Below are 14,840 nucleotides of genomic sequence, written 5' to 3' on the forward strand. Positions count from 1 at the left end.
TCAGGTGTTTTCTTCAGTGAGTAACAAAACCCACTGTAATGTGTGAACTCGAAAATATCCAGGGCGTTTTCACCATTTTTTTTCTAATTCAGATTCTGTGGGTTTTCATGTTGCTGTGGGAAAGCCAGTTTGAGGTAGGGAGGTTCACTGGGGAGAAATGAGTTCTGTGGCTGAGTTTGAATATGACAGGGAAAAAAGAATGGGCTCTGCAAGGGGGTTCAGCAAAGACCCAGAGCAGAGGGAGTGTTAGGAGGACGTTCCTCTGGCTGGCTGGCCTCTGCCCAAGGCTCAGTCGGAAGAGGCTGGTGATGTGACCAGCCTGGGGCTCCAAGGTCAGTGTCCTGCTGCCTGGGGCAAGATTTCCTGAAAGAGTTGTGGTGAGTGGTCACGGCCACCAGAGGGCTCAGGAGGGTGGGCCCTCCCTGGAGGCAGCACGTGTCTGCTGTGGGTTAGTGACTTCCTTCTGGGGCCATGGGCGTTCACTGAGGGTCAGCAGTAACATCCAGAGAGAAATCAGCCAGAGACCCTGTTTTCTAAAAATTAAAAGCCTATTAGAGACACGTGCCATTCATCCTTTATGCATTCATCCATTCATCCATTAATGCGACAGACTTGCGCTGCATGGCCACCTGGACCAGGCACCGATGAGTAAAGATGAAAGATGAGAAAACAGCCCTCGCCTTGAGAAGCGCCCTGTCCAATGAGGGGCAAACATAAACAGAGTGTGTTTGGTACCTGTTAAAAGAGAAGATGCTCTTTTTCTTTTTAGCTTCTAGACCTGTACCTCCATTCTTGGCGGACCTATTTGCCCATCATATTGTTCATGATGACTATTTAAGGGACATCCCTCCCTCTGTTCTTCCCATCTGCTCTGGATAATCATTTTATTTCAAGCGGGGCGTACCTTCAAGAAAGAAGAACACCCCCTTTTATGCCTCTTGCTTTCTGGCTGCTCTTCTTGGCAGCCTTCTCCCTTCTTCAGCCAAAGTTCTTTCTTAAACACCCACCACATCTTCTCAGTTGAGGGGTGCAGGGAACACCCTGCACTGCCTTCTCCACCTGACCACCACCTCAGGACCACCTCCCCCTGGGTTTCCACTTCCCAGCTTGCTCCTTTTTCACCTCCCCTTTTGGCTCACTGGGCATTAATGGCTCCTTGGGCCTCTATCCTCTGTCATTTATTCACACTGTGCTCTCTCTCCAGTAGAGGGTTTGCCCATTCACAAAACACATGACTCCCTCGTTTTCTTTTGAAAGTTTAGAAGCCTTTGTCTTTCCTCAAACCTTGTCGCTCAACCAGCTATTAGTTCCCTGTGCCTGAGATTCCGGCTCTGCCGCTTCTAATCCCGTAAAGCCTGCCTGGTCCATGCCGGCATCCCCAGAGCCCAGAGGCAGCGAGGGCAGGGATCAAAGGATAGATTCTGGAGTCGCGTTGCCTGGCTTTGAAGCCCACCAGCGCTGCTGCATACTCTCTGTGGTGTGGGGAAATCCACCAGTCTTCCGGTGCCTCAGTTTTCCTCTCTGTGACCTGGGGGCAGCGCTAGTTACATACTTCATAGAGTTGTTATGAGATGAAATGAACTGGTACACAAAGTCCTTGCTGTGGTGCCCAGTATATAACAAGGGTAATGGAAGTGCTAACCCTAAAGTCTGCGGTGCCACTGACTGCCTTGGAGTGTTGGGGCTCCCTTTTGCCTGTACCAGCCATTGGACTCTCAGTCTGAGGTAATTTATCATTGTCAAAAAACATTCATTTGTGTTTATTTATTGGTCTGCCTCAGTAGGAGTGTGAGCTCCTCGAGGGCAGGGATTCCCCGCTCCCCTTCCTATTGAGTGTCTTGCATGAAGCCTAATCCAGTAGGCACTGTGTGACCATTAGCCGGTGGTGACCTGACTGCCCCACGTACTCGGGGACTGGTGCCAGCCCTGCAGGGGATGTGTGGCCACTCTGCTGTGTTGTGACGTGAGAGATTCATGCAGTGTATCCACTGAGGCCTACCGTGTTCCTTTACCTTCACACTAGTGCTGGAGAGGACACGTCAGAGAAAGACCTGCAGCAGCAACCTCTGTTTTGATCATTAGAGCCAGCCCTGTTTGTATCGGGGAGAAGGCAATGTCGAATGATGGTTAAGTGCATAGACTCTGGGCTCGGGCTTCCTGCGTTTGAATCCTGGCTCTCCTGCCTACTAGCTGGGGACTTTGGAGAAGTCAGTTCAGTTCTCTGTGCCTCTGTTTCCCAGTGGTTCCTCCTTCAGGGGTTGTTGTGAGGATAAAATGAGTTAACATGTGTAAAGCCCTTAGACTCCATCTGCTACATGGTAACCACTCAGTAGATGTTTGCTAGCATCCTCAGCCTCTGTATCATTATTTGAAATAATAGGTTATTAAATTGCTCATCTTGGTTTCCGTAGCTTTAGATGATGTCCATGGCAAAATAAACAGTCATTCCTGACATGTTGGTCTCCCAGCAAATCTGTGCGGTATACCCAGATAGCATGCGTTTACTCATTCATTCATTCATTCATTCATTCATTCATTCATTCAGTGAGTGTCTAGCTGGGCGTGATCCTCTACCAGGTGGAAGGCAGAGAGTCTAATAGAGTGAAAGGAAGACCAACTCTGGTGTCAGTGGTCTGTGTGCAGTCCGAGCAATACCCTTGACCTGCTGTGTGGCCTCAGTTTTGCTGTGAGGATTAAATAACATGACTTATGTCCCATATTTAGTTCTTAGTAAAAGCTGATTCTTGACTCTTCTTCCACTTTCCTCATAATGGAAGACAGGGGTGGGTTGGACATACCCTGATGTTGGGAGCTGTCATTCTGGTACTTGGTCCACATACAGATACCTGCAATGTCAGGTAGGGGGCGCTGCAAACAGTGGGCCAGGGTTCTGGGAGGAGAGGTTGTGTAAATGGCCGCAGGGCAGGAGAACATGTTGGTGAGCACAGGATGGATCTAATGCAGAGGCTCCCAGTCTTTCAGGACCCTCGGGGGGCGGCCTTCACAGAGGAACGGGCAGGTTCTGAGACTTGACCTCACCACGTGCTACGTACTGGGGGCTCATTTGGGGGTCTGGAACTGCTTCCTTTGGAAATCTCTGGTCTTCATTCTTTTGCTGGTGAGTCACTTCCTCTCCCCCCAGGACTGGGGCTTTTGTTGATCCTGGTGGTTGCTTTACATGTGGGAGTTCCAGAGGGAGAAGCCTGTGTGTGGGAGGAAGGGAGCGGAACTGGCGCCGGTAATTGGGATGTGCCTTTCTGAACCCAGTCATGACAGGCCAAGCACATCCTTCTCTTCTGGAGGATGGCCTCATATCAGGCGGGTCTTCCAGGATTTCTGGTCAGGGCATGAGGAAAGGGGCAGGCCAGATACTGAGAGACGGGCCTGTGGGTGAGGAGCAGCACAGCAGCGCCACTGTTTCGGGCTCAGTGGCACCACCGAGGACCAGGGGTGCCATTCTCTACCCTGGGTTGGATCTGTCGTGGCCCGCCTTTCTGGCACCGCCACCCTGAGCCTTGAAGCTTCCTGCTGCTTCTTCCTGGTGTGTGGGGACTGCAGCTTTGGCCTGAACAAAATCAGGTGACTTGTTAGCCTTCCTGTAGGGTCTTTGTGGAAAGGAGAGAACGTGCGGCCTCCATCCCCTAGGGAGCATATGTTCTTGTAGAAACTAGGCTGTAAGGTTCTTTGTTCACTGTCAAGAAAGATAAATCAACAGGAGCAAACCTCAGAGGCGGACTCAGGTCCATAGATAGCACGTTTACTCAGTCTGCTGGCCCCATGCGTTGTTCCCAACTGGATTTTCCGGAAACCTTACTTTCATCATTTCCTTCCCTGCTCCAGAACCTACAATGGCCCTTTCTTGCCATCTCATCAAAAATTCTCCTGGAGTCACTTTTCGGGGGCTTGCATAACATGGCTTTGTTTATTTTCAGGATTTTATTCCCCCAATCACAGTTAGAATCCTTTATTGCTTTCTGGGTTCCAGAGCAAGGGCTTTTAAATGTTTCTGACAGAGCCACAGTTAAGAAATCACAATAGCCAAGACATGGAAACAACCAAAGGGTCCATCGGTAGATGATTGGATAAAGATACTGTGGTACATTTATACAATGGAGTATTACTCAGCCATAAAAAACAAAATCTTACCATTTGCAACAACATGGATGGACCTAGAGAATATGAAGTGAGTCAGACTGAGAAAGACAAATAGCATATGATCTCAGTATATGTGGAATCTAAAGAACAGAATAAATGAGGAAACAAAACAAATAGACTCAGAGACATAGGAAAAAACAAACAAACAAACTGATGTTTGCTAGATGGGAGGGGGTGGGGATGGGGGAGAAGGTGAAGGGATTAGAAAGGGCAAGTTAGTAGTCACAACAATGTTGTAAAGATCATGTAAGGTGCCAGATGGGCACTGGACTTATCAGGGGGATCACTTCATAGACTGTGTAGATGCCTGACCAGCGTGATATATAATGTAATATGATATATATGCATATATAGTCATGGGGTGTGGAGTACAGCATAGGGAAGATAGTCAATCATATTGTAACAGCTGTATATGATGTGAGAGGGGTAGTATATTGGGGGGTGATCACCTTGTGAAGGGTGTAAATGTCTATTATGTGCCTTTGTATACCTGAAACGAATAAAAAAAGAAAAGAAAGACCTACCCTTATTTTGTGTGATAAATGCTGGTATTTTCTTTTCTTTTTCAGTCTTTCCTATTGCATTACAAAAAGTGCAGGTCATGACCTACGAAATTGATTTCATGATAGACTAATGGGTCGTGACCCACAGTTTGAAAAGCAGAGCTGATTGAACAGGATACCAATCATGAAAGCACAAATGAATCCCAAGGAAATGGCAGAGCTGGTACAAGCTCTCCCCGGACAACCGTGTCATGAAAAAAACTGACTGACCAAATCTGACAAAAACTTGGTTAAAATACATTCTAGAGCAATGGCCTCCAAATTTTTTTTTTTTTGACTGCATGCCCCATCAGTAAATGTTTGAGTGGATAACTCCAGTGTATGTTTGGCTGTTTTTTTTTTTTTTTTTTTTTTTTTTTTAACATCTCAACGTATTATGTGAGCACATAAAACATACATTCAAAACAAATTTTTAAAGGGTGAGCTAAAGATGAAAGAAACCATATTTCCAAATGACAGGGTAATCATGATGGCTTCCTTCTATTATCAGCCAATATCTGAAAGCAAAATACACAGAAAGGACAAGGTTCATGGTTATAAGCAGTGGTTGTAAATCTATTTTCAAATTGTTTTGATAATTTAACATGTTTTCTGATTGACTTCTTGTCAGATTTGGAAACTTCTGCTTTACATCACATCTCCTCTCAACATCGCCCTCCCTTTCCCGATGAAACTGAAAAAGCCCTGTTAGAACCTCCTTATGCTGCCTCCGACCACCAGAAATCTGGAAGGAGTCGTCTTTGACACCTCTCTTTCCTTGTCCCCCCTCAACCATTCACTTACCATATTCTGGTAAATATGGGGTCAGCCCTTCCCATATTCTCCTGGGATCACCAAGTTCCCGCCACCCTACTTCCTTCTTCCTTCCAGTTCCTCACATGAGTTTACACTGTCGATTGCCTCTCCCTGGGATGTCCCCACACCCCCTTCTGCTGGATGACTCAAGCCTCAGCATGAAGGTCACTTCTTCAGTGGGACTTTCTCTGATCACTGCCTAGTATACTTTCTGAGGCACCTTGGACATTTTTTCATGGCTTTTATCACAATTTTATGTTTATACTTATTTGTGTGTCAGTTTGTTTAAAGTATATAGCCCTCTAGCATCCTGACTGTAAGTTCCTCGAGGGCAAGGACCGTGCCTGCTGAGTGTGTCTGTGTGTGTATGTGTGTGTCTGTCCAGTAGCGAGGTCATGCAGTCTCAATAAATATGTAACACAACCACCCCACGAGGTAGTTACAAACAACATCCCCATTTTACAGGTGAGGAACTTGGAAGACAAAGGGTTAATTGCCAAAGTTTACCTCGTTCATAAATGGGGATGCTGGTCTCAGACCCAGGTCGTTCAGGTTACAGTGTGTACGCTTTTACTAATGGCTTTAGATGGTTTGCTTGTAACCTGTGTAGGGTGAGGGCTCATTTTAAGTCCCATCTTCCTTGCTGATGCCCGACTAGCCATCCACAGTGATTCTCCTTCTCCGCAACTAGCTTGCTTAGTACAGGGTCTCTATGTCACAACCTTTACCCTGTGTTGTTCTGGATAACACTGTCCTATCCCCAGACAACTCCATGTCCCCAAATCTTCCCCACCTAAGCTAGATTGTAAAGCGAGACCCTGCATTGACTCATCCTTCTCTTGCATCCCTTGGAGGGGACCTGAGCACTGCACATACTGAGCAAATAATTATTGACGTAGTTGACCATCATCAGGAGCTTGGCAAAGGTTTCATCTGACTCCCAAGTCAAATCCCATTTTCCAAGTTAAATGCCGTCTTCGCACATACCTGCTCCCCAGCCAAGAGCAAGACCGCGCCTCAGATTCAGAGGAGTTTTAACTGTTCCAATTTGCACTTGTTGGCTTTCTTCCTGGTGGATCTCAGTGTAACGTCTGGCTGAGCCCCAAGAATTTAAGGGTCTTCAGCACCATGAGTAATTTCATGAGTTGCTGATGGCTAATTAGGGCTGATCACAGTTAAGAGGCTTTACTTTCTTAATAACCCTTAGAAAGGGCTGGTGGTGACTTTTAAATCTTGATAATTTTATCCTACAAATGGAATTTTATGGTTCTTATGACTGTCTTTTCTTAAGTCCTAGTAACTTATCTCGCAATCCTCCCTGTCTAATGAAAGGAAAATGTGAAGTCCTGGGAAGAATGCAGAAACCAGTAATTTTGGAAGACTCTGGCTTTACTAGAGAGGACCCCTGGGCACACCTGGAAACCTGGCTTCATTTATTTGTCTTCCTCTGAAAGGAGGTGTTGGAGGAGAGTAGGCTGGGCCATGGTTTTGCTTCCCAAATTCCCTCACATTCCAACCAAACCTCTCATCCTGGGCTTTCTGATGCTATTTATAAACTTTGAAACTGTTGGCTCACTTGATAATGCTTAGAAATTCTGTTTAGTGAGGGTTTCTGAATAAAATCGTATTTGTAGGTGAGGGGTTTTATCTCCCTGTTTTTACTGTGATAGCACATTTTAAGTGTTCCTTCTCTTCTTCTTGCATCAGTATCATCAGAGCTGGACTAATGCCCACTCATTTGATCTTCACAACAACCTGCAGTAGTTCTTGAGGCAGTATTTTAAAAGTTTTATTGAGATATAATTCACATACCATACTTCAATTTAAAGGTGTACAATTTCAGTGGCTTTGAGTATTTACACAGGGCTGTACAACCATCACCACAATTTAATATTAGAACATTTTTGTCACCCCAGAAGGAAACCTTGTATCCTCCCATGAGCCCCACTCCACCCCCAGACCCTGGCAACCGCTAATGTACTTTCTGTCTCAATAGATTTGCTTATTCTGGACATTTCTTATAAATGGAATCATGCAATATTTATCCTTTTGTGTCTGGCTTCTTTCACTTAGAATAGTGTTTTCAAGGTTCATCTATGTTGTAGCATATATCAATATGTCGTTTCCTTTATTGCTAGTATTTTTATTCCTAATGTATAGTGGGAGAAACCAAGACACAGAGGGAAAATGGTTTTTCTATGATTAGATAGCTTTTAATAGATGGGCCTAAATTTCCAATGCAGGTTGGCCAAATGCCAGCTTTGCACTGAGCACCGAGTCTGAGGTAACCATATTGATGGTTAACTTACTGAACAGCTTCGTGGACTAGTCACCCTGCTGAGCGTCCAGTAAATTTGGTATCTCATGTTCATACATAATCAGACTGCAGGTGGGAAATCTGGTAACCATAACTGGTCAGTGGTATTTTTGTTTCAATGTCTTCCATTAGCTCCCTTTTGGTTTCATTGGCCTATTTAGGCTCTAGAATCTCAGGCTATAGAATCTTCCTCAGCAAACCATGCTAAAAACAGCATTGTTGTTCCTTCTACAGGAGTTTGAACACCACTCCCACCTGCAGAAAATTGGCAACATACCCGAGGAGCCCTTGCTTTTTCCTGGACTCCAAGCATCATGGTTTCCCATTTCATGGGTTCTCTCAGGTAAGTGCAGAACCCTTTAAAAAGAGAGTAAGAAATTCCACATTTGAGTTTTACTATATAGTTTCTTTCAGTAACTAGCTATGAGGCTCTGCATCCCACTGATATTTTTGATGTGCTAGGTGCAGGTATTTGTGATAAGTGCACTACTTAGAAGTTGCCGAGGCCTTGGGAGCTGGGCGTTGTGCTGACAGCTGTTCAGACTGCGATCCACATGGCATAGGTTCTAAGCGGTACCCTGCTGTTTTATTATTTTGTTAATTAATTACTTTTTAAATAAAGGTGTTACTGGATCAGTGGATAGATATCATGGTTGCCTAATAAATAGGTAGTTACCTGGAGAACTTGAAAAATATGGTCCTCTGACTGCATCCCCACATATTTTGACTTAACTGATCTGGTTTATTTAAAAGGTGACCTCTCTAGTTCCTTCTGCTCAGACTGTCTATGACTTTCACCTACATTTTTCCTTTGATCCTGATATCAGCCATGTGAGGTGGGTAGAACAAGCAATAGTATCTCCAGTTTGTAGGACGAAAAACCAGTGCTGGGAGACCTTGACCTTGTACCACCTTCCTTTGCTGCAGAGTCAGAAAAGGGGCGCCGCCCCCGGGAGCTGTAGCCCCTGTCTGTCACTGAGGCATTTTCCAAACATTCTTGAGGCTGATGCACCCTTTTCAAAATTCTCCAGTCAAAATCCTATGTAAAATCTCAACATATAAAATAGCCAATGGCAGTATTTTATTAAGACCCATTTATTTTATAAGTTCACGTTTGTAATATTTACACATGGTGAGATCAATGAATCTGTTTGGATAAACGCCGGAATTTGAGATCAGGATTTATGGCCAATAGCTGGTACGTCAGCCTCAGCCTCTGGTTGGTTTTACACTTGCCTTAGCTGCATAATACCAAGAAAATCTTGATCCACATAGGTAAGTAATTGCAATTAGTAACAGTTCTTCAAAGAAGCTCATCTTGCAATCTCAGTATATTGTTTAAATTAATTGATTCAGCATCTTAAAAGAGCGGAAGGAAGGACTTCTGTTTTAAAGTTGAATCACTAATGATACCTTGTAGCCCCCCATCCCCACCCCAAACTATACATTAGCCCCAAATGCTCAGAACTTGTAACAAAAAGTAAAATGATTTATAGTATGTTATTACAGTGGTGACACATGTGGTTGCCCAACCAGGGCCCGAGCATTTGCCAGGCAGATCTCTTAGACCCATGCCTGGCATTTAACTGGGTGTAGTGTGTGTGTGTGTGTGTGTGTGTGTGTGTGTGTGTGTGAGCTATAGTCTGTAGTTGCTTGTATCATTTTACATGAACAGATGTGTGCAGGTCTGACATCCACAGACTCGTGCAGAGGTATAGCCTTCTTCATCACTGACATTCACAGGCAGAAGCAGTCAGAGAAGTCCAGAAAACCTCTGCACAATCCAGCCATTTATAGGGCAGGTCGATTTAAATGTTGTATGGTCTCTTCAGGGTTAATATTTGGCATCCAATCTAATTTAGCTTGTGTGCATTTTTAAACCATAATTTAAAAAATAGTTTAAAAGGTATTTCAAGACATGAAATACGTACCCATTTTGTGGATGCTCCATCACACTGCGGTAAACCCACAGCTGCTGGACCACTGGCTCACTTCAGGACCACAGCCTAGGTGAGGACCTAATGGGGACATTTGAGAAGTGGAGGGCACAGTCTCATACTGAACTGGGTTGAAAAGAGCAGCAGATGACCACAGATGGGTTCACCATGTGGTAAACAAGTGAGTGTTAAGCCTGGCTGCCATCAGAAAAGCCCCTAAAAGTACTGAGGACCCTCAAAATTGTGGCCACCGAGACTGCATGGGAATGGCGTTACTTCGGAGAAGTCCCTTTTGCAAGGAACTTTGCAAGTGTTTTCTTGATGTCTTGGAGTTTTAATTGATGCCCCTGTAAGCGGTTCACCTCCTGTAATGACCTGTGGTGTGGAGGCCATCACACTTCGAGGGGCTGCTGGTGGGCTCACCCCCAAACTGTGCATTATTTCAGAGGAATTGCCCACAGGTTAGAAATGAGCAGGGTGGCAGGAGTTGGAAACTAGATGTCCCCTTGCTATCCTTACGGTGGAACTCCAGAAGTCTTGACAGGCCTCCGCCATTAGTGTCCTGCTAAGGGATTGTTTGAACAGGGGTGCTCAGCAGGACATCTCCCTGAGGTTTGCTGTAAGGACTGGGGAAAGAATGTGTGAGTTATGAGGACAGGTGATTTTTTGGGAGCGCTCAGCTGGAGATTTCCCTCAGGTCTCCTTCGTAAGCCAGGTACCCAGGTACTTACAAACTATTTTGCATTCTGTTTCTAGAGCCATGTAAATATATTTTAACCTGAAAAAAAAAATTTAGAAAAACTAGTGTCTTTTGTTTAAATGCTTTTCAAAATGTTCCAGGGAAAAGGGCGATGGTTACTTTAAGAGTAAGAGGTCTTTGATAAACGTGGCAGATGAGACACACACACACACACACACACACACACACACACACACTAAGAGCTTTTTAATATTTATCAAGGCAACCAAATGCATAAAGATCAATTGGAAAAGCTGGAGGATTTCTCTACCTATAGGGGAAGCGGGTCAAAATTAGAAGTTAGCTGCCAAGAAAATTCCTGAGAGGAAAAAAGCATTTAAGGGGATTCACAATTCTCATATGCAGAGATTTAGTTTAAAAATCCCTCCTCAGTTTTTGCCAAGCCACAGAGAAACAGAAAGCCAACTTCTTCCTCATTGAAAGAGCAGCCCTGGGCAATAATGTAGCAAGAGTGTCTCGCCCTGCTCAGTCTGTAGTAATACAAAAGAATCACAGTTAAACCCAGTAGCAGAGGCATACATTTTAACTCTTGATGGAACTAGTTAGTGGGCTGTCACTGAGCCTTGGACAAGCTCTGGGCCCCATGCACAATGCAAGGCAAGTCAAATCCTTTTGGGCCAAAGCGTCCATCAAGGCTAGATTAAGGAATATTTGTCACCTGTGCCGAGTTAGAGAGGAAACAGTACTAAGTTATCAGAAGTGTTTATATTTCTTAAAGACTTGCTCCAAATGGTGCATTTTTTTTTTTTTTTTTTTTTTTTTTGATATGCACAGTCACATCTTTATGTATTTGATCAGTGACTGAGTGGAAAGAAACACAGTTTCCTCCCTAGGAACACTAACAAGTGATGGTGGCTCCCTCCACGGCTAACCCACAGAATCTCTTCGGAGCCAGTCTGCTTGGTCACGGCTCTTCCTTTAACTCAGAGTGCTTTAGTATAGTTGACGTATTTTATGTTTGGAAGGAGAACAGAGAAGAAAACAAAACTATTGAAAACGCCAAACAATTGGTTAAATTGGCAGGAAATAAACTTGATTCAGTGATTCTTATTTTGAATGGTAGTTTTTGAAGAAATGCAGATGTAATTAGAGAGATTACAAGGTTAGATGGTGGTTTTTATAGATTTTATGGAGAGTTCTGGATCATTTTAAGCATTTTACAGGTTGATGGCCCTAGGTCAAGTGTCTGGTTTTAGTCTTTTGAAACTTAAAGGCTTTTCTTTTCCTTGATATACACTTCAGTAGAGTAATATTACTGTAATGCCTGTCAGCTACTTCACTTAGAAATACAACCAAAAGGGATTGAGGAAATGAGAAAGAGAAAGGTGGCTGGCTGTTCTTGGGGCAACTGAAAAAGCTCCCTAATACCGAAGGAAGACAGAAGTGGGTGAGGAAAATGTGTTTGTGTGTGTAAGAAAGAGAATGAAGGGTACCAGTAGTGATATTTGAGGCATGGTTGATCAGTGAAAACAGAGATTCCCCTTAGGAGTACAGAAGTATGTGATAATTGGGAAGGCTCATGGGGTTAAGCCAGTGACCAGGAAATGGGGTGAAGGAGCATAGGCTGCAAAGGAATAAGAGGAGGGGGGTGGGGAGGGGGAGGAAGAGGTGGGGTGTAAAGGGCTGAGGAGGAGGGGAGGAGAAGAGGACAGGCTTGGATCATCATGAAACTTTAAGGCAGGACAGAGTGTAGCCCACATCGAAACCACAACACTACCCAGTTGATGCTCAGTAAATATTTCTTGCATACTGAATGCATAGATTAATGATTATCTTTTATGTAAAAGAAATAAAGTTGAAATTTTTTCTTTTCTGATCAGGCTCATTCGTTAATTACAAAAATAGGTTAATGCAGAAAAATCATACGAATGATACACACACACCTTTCACCGTTTCCTTTTAACTTAAAACATGCACGTTCACTCACCAATTTTTTTGATGTGCGGCCGAAGACTTGGAACATGAACCCCACACTGTCTTTCTTGCACAAACCACACCCACAAGCATTATGTAAGGTTTCCATTTGGGTTCCTTTAAGGTGGAGTGAGAATTTAAAGATTTGCACGGCAATCAGAGTACAGAATAATTCTAGATTTGTATTATGTTTGTCCGCAATCACTTACAGTTGTCTCATCCACACCTAATTGGCCAGCAGTTTTTTTTTCCTTGGCTATTTGCCTTTATTGAATCTTTCCAAAGCATTGAGCTTCACTTTTGTAGAAACAACAAACAACTAACTAGTCTTTTGTGTGTGTGTGTGCGCTCATTTCATGGGTTGGCTTATTCTTTGAACATTTTATGTAATTACAAAGCAGCTGGCGTAAACAGGTTTGGGAACATGGTTGACTATGAACAGGAGTCATCTGATGGGAGCAGAAGAGAACAAGTGTATCAGCGAAGAACCTGCTGGAATGTTATGTGGGAAGCCCGGTAGGAGCCATCTGAATGGTAGGCATAGAGGCTAGGAGGAAATAAAATGCTTTTGGAGGACTGCCCTGGAAAACCCCTTCCTATAAAATGATGGCAGGCATTCAGGCAGTATTGGTTTTTCTTTATGCTTGGCACAGCCTTGCACCTGGAGCCTGTCCTCACCACTCAGTATTTGATTGTGGGATTTGCTAGAACATTCTGTACCAAAGGATTCAATGGAGTCAAGGTGTGATATCATTGGGCTGCCAGCTACCCATTCCTTAGTTACCCAAATAGATTTATAGACCTCAGGTTAACAATGACACCCCCAGGGATCAGAACCAATAACTCCAGCTTGTAGAAACCCTTCTTTTCCCAGTTATACTTTTATGACAGAATGCTGGGGTGCACTTAGAAGACACTTTATTGATGAAAAGTCTTGCATCACCTTGCATTTCTTTAGTGACTGATACTTCCGCCCTCTCTCCTTTTTGTCTCCCCTCTCTTCAGTCCATCCTTCTATTTTTTGACTCACTTGACATTTATGAGCCCTGAGTTTGGACTGAGTCTGTGCTGATTGTTCTGCTAGTTGCAAGGATGGATGAGAAACCAATTCCTCAAGAAACCTCCCATTAAGCAGGGGAATTTACCAAAAGGTGTTGTGTCTTAAAAAGCTGTGTGGTGACAGAACACCTCACTTTCCCAGAGGCTCTGGTCCATAAAACACAAATGGCTGCAAGAGTGGAGAACCTGGAAGTAAGCAGTAAAAATCACCAATATGCAATTAGAATAGGTGTCCTGAAGTTCATGCTCTAAAATGGAAACATTTACTCCACGAAAGCCAGGCAGGCCTTTCCCCAGAGCCTGTTTGGTTTCGGTTTGGTTGCAGCTTGGCTGTCTAAAGGTTTCCAAGGCCAAGACCTACTGGAAGGGAACCGCTTAAGAGGACACAGTCTCACCCGCAGTACAGGAGGCCAGGCCTTACAGCAGGGTGGAGACAGCAAAGGGCCATGGCAGTGGGGAAGCCCCAGCTCTGGGCTGTCCCCCTGCTCTGCCCCTAGGCCATCCGTCACCTTATGCTCAGCCATCTAAGAAAGGTTACTGAAGCTCAGCATACTCTGTATGAGAAAGCAGAGGAAATAAATAGGATGCATTTTTTTTTTTTTTTGAAGTTTGGGATTTAAATGGTTAGCTTCAATTATTTTAAAACTTAGAATGTTCTCTAGTGAGGCTGGATAAACGAGATTTTATTGCACCCACTTATTTTCTGATTATTTTTGCAAGCAATGACAGAAAGTAAAACAGATGTGTGAAGCCACAGGCTCCTAAGACTGGGAAAGAAAATTGATGTGATAAAATGCAAATGCTTGTTTTAAAGGTGAGCTATTTCCTACTGAGGCCCCAGAGCACAGTGGTTAAGGGTCCAGGCCAAGGGTCTGACTGCTAGCATCAAAATCAGGCTTTTCCTCTTCGTAGGTGTGTGTGCCCTTCAGTAAGTGCCTCAATTTCCTCACCTGTAAAATGGGTATAGTAAAATTGTCTGATAGGATGGTTGTGGAGATTAAATGAAATACTTGTGAGCAGTGACATCAGCGGGAACCATCAAATCTTCCGTGGCTAATGTCGTTTGTAACCCAGCTCCTTCTCTTGCTTTCTTTACTCTTAACTGATGTCCAAGGAAGACAGAGGGTTGAGCTGAACACAGTAAAATGCATGCTTAGCAATCACTTTTGATCTCCAGAGTGAAGTAGGTAGGGATTTCTCTTCAATGCTGAGGCTTTGGCTCTCTTTTGCTAAGGTTGGTATAATTTCATTAGTAGTGATCCGGCTGCTCCCAAAATATCTCTTGAGTTGTATTAACTGAAGAAGAAGTTGAGATTTTTTTACTGTTTTCCTTGTTTTGT

General features: G+C 44.0%; 1 protein-coding gene across 1 annotated transcript in view; it reads left to right on the forward strand.

Moving 5' to 3' along the window:
- Positions 1 to 14,840, forward strand: part of THSD4 (thrombospondin type 1 domain containing 4) — a 574,709-nt gene that overhangs the window by 19,339 nt on the left and 540,530 nt on the right. The window contains exon 2 of the mRNA XM_074328210.1: positions 8,065 to 8,173. Within this exon, the coding sequence (XP_074184311.1) occupies positions 8,145 to 8,173 (29 nt within the window). The 5' untranslated portion in view covers positions 8,065 to 8,144. The remainder of the gene's footprint in view (positions 1 to 8,064; positions 8,174 to 14,840) is intronic.

The sequence above is a fragment of the Rhinolophus sinicus genome, linkage group LG03, assembly GCF_036562045.2.
Source record: "Rhinolophus sinicus isolate RSC01 linkage group LG03, ASM3656204v1, whole genome shotgun sequence".
Classification (NCBI taxonomy): Eukaryota; Metazoa; Chordata; class Mammalia; order Chiroptera; family Rhinolophidae; genus Rhinolophus; species Rhinolophus sinicus.